The sequence below is a fragment of the Oryzias melastigma genome, linkage group LG16, assembly GCF_002922805.2.
Source record: "Oryzias melastigma strain HK-1 linkage group LG16, ASM292280v2, whole genome shotgun sequence".
Lineage (NCBI taxonomy): Eukaryota > Metazoa > Chordata > Actinopteri > Beloniformes > Adrianichthyidae > Oryzias > Oryzias melastigma.
Window position 1 is genome coordinate 6,272,140 of NC_050527.1, and position 2,226 is coordinate 6,274,365.

Below are 2,226 nucleotides of genomic sequence, written 5' to 3' on the forward strand. Positions count from 1 at the left end.
TGTCAGTTAAACAGAAACTTACCTATTGGAACAGACGAGTCATAGATAACCAGCCCCACTTTAGACCATTTACCAATTGGATCGAGGTTAACCCCCCTGTTAATCAAAGCCTGAGCAAGAAAAAGTAAAACAATGAGTTCAACACTTGACAATGGTTTATAGTCTCAAATGTAAACATGCAAATATTAATATTTGTTTTATTTGCTCAGTCATATGTTTACTTTGAAACTGTTAGGCCTTCTTAGTGAGGGTGCAGGGGGAAAAAAATCAATTTGGTGATATATCGCGATATTTAATTTGTCAATACTTTTAGCGATTTAAAATGCGGACAAGATGATGTTTAATTAATTATTTGTGAGAGTCCTTCAGCGTCTTACTTTTGTTTTCCACCAAAACCTCCAACAACTACTTTGAGCAGCTCGCGGGAACCAGCTTGTGTTAAATATTCAGTCAGGCTTGCAGTTTTTGTTGTTATGAGACATGTACTACTTTGTATGGCTTAGTTTTTTTTTTTTAAGTAATACTCTTAAAAAAATAAATAAATCATTCTGGTACAGTCTTGGGACACATCGCGATATGCATCGTATTGCGAGACGTGTATTGGGATACGTGTATCAAGATACATATCATATCGCCGGATTCTTTCCAATACACACCCCTAATTCAGGACCCACTACCTGAAATCCAAGGGTTAGATTAGGGCTAAACCACCAAATGGTTTCAGAGTGGAACTATAGAAGCAGTTAGCTGCTCTTTAATGGCTCTTTAAAGAGCATATTTTTAGCACAAATGGCACTTTAACCTGCTTTTGTTCATCTCCATATTTGTTTCAGTCTTTAATTGTCACACTTGCTGCACTGCAGAATTTTGATGAAACTTTTTCACAGAGCACAATGTTGAACTAGAAAGATGCAATGAAAGGTGAGAACTACCAAGCACTCATTGCTCAACTCTTTTTCTCTGCCGACTACATAAAAAAAAAAAATTAACTACGAAAAGGTAGAATGTGCTTTGATTTAGATCTAGTAACTTCCTCCTCTTCATCTGCTCTCAGTCGTTTTGTTATTAAGCACATCTGTCAAACTTGCACGGCAAACATGAGTTTTAATATTCAGAGAATATCAGCAAAATCTACAGCCTATCTAAACAAAGTTCTATGTATTTCTGCATTTCTAAAATAGAAGCTAAAAGCTGCAGTGTTTTTAAATAGCTCCTTTCTTTAATACTTTAACAAAGGACTTGTCACTAGCAACTTTTTGACAAACCATAACTCTTCACACAATCAACATGGATCACCTGATTCTAATGTAGAGAAAAGCAGCTTCCAATGTCAGCTTTGCAACAATGTGAACCAACATAAAATGTTGTACATCAGCGCAAGGCTGCTTTTCTCTGCTTAAAAATCTACTCCAAATACTTTGATTGCATAAACAGTTAGAGCGTTATGATAGTCCAAAGAACATAAACACTTCTAAGCGATCTAACATGCAAACTGTCCAATGGCGTTGGAGTTAAGTCCAGTCAGATTAGTTACCTGTGCGAGGTCCCGCCTTCGTGTTTTCAGTGTGTTGGTCCGAATTGTGACGGGTCTCTGAATTTCATTGGCTTCAAGGAAATCGACCAGCTGTGAAACAACAAAACTTTCAACAAAACATCCACAACTCCTGGTTTAATTTAAAAAAAATTCAGAAAGTTCAAAGAACTCACCTCAGAGAGAGGAAAGAGATCCATCAGCTTTTCAATGAGGAAGTTGTTGTAGCTGTAATAGGTGCAGAGATCTTTCTTGAGCAGAGAGATGTACTCTCCTCTGGCTTTGCCCTCCTCTCTTTTTGCAGAGAAGTTACAGAGCACATCAATGTTGTCCTTTATTCTCTGATAGATGGTCTTCAGATCCTGAGACAGGATCCCTAAAAGGACAAGTAGGAATAACGATGAGCTTGTTCGGGAAGAAAATCATCATCAGTTTTTGAAGGAGACAGAAATCACCCACCGTCTTTCTCACTCTCCTCTGGACCCGGCAGCCGGAATCTGTCCACCTCATCTGCGTTGGTTTGTAAAGTGTCATCCTCATCCATGTCTGCATCTTCTTGCTGTTCATCTTTTTCATCATCATCATCATCATCATCCTCCTCCTCCTCCTCCTCTTCATCATCATCGTCATCTTCACTTCCAAGATCCATTAACTTTTTTTGTTTTTTCTCTTTTTGAGCTGCACGTTCAATTGGA

At 38.1% G+C, this 2,226-nt stretch overlaps 1 protein-coding gene across 1 annotated transcript in view; it reads right to left on the minus strand.

Moving 5' to 3' along the window:
- nop2 (NOP2 nucleolar protein homolog (yeast)) overlaps window positions 1–2,226 on the minus strand; it is a 7,885-nt gene that overhangs the window by 2,802 nt on the left and 2,857 nt on the right. The window contains exons 5-8 of the mRNA XM_036215898.1: window positions 1,991–2,222; window positions 1,708–1,907; window positions 1,535–1,624; window positions 22–110 (exon numbers count right to left, since the gene is read on the minus strand). Of these exons, the coding sequence (XP_036071791.1) occupies window positions 22–110; window positions 1,535–1,624; window positions 1,708–1,907; window positions 1,991–2,222 (611 nt within the window). The remainder of the gene's footprint in view (window positions 1–21; window positions 111–1,534; window positions 1,625–1,707; window positions 1,908–1,990; window positions 2,223–2,226) is intronic.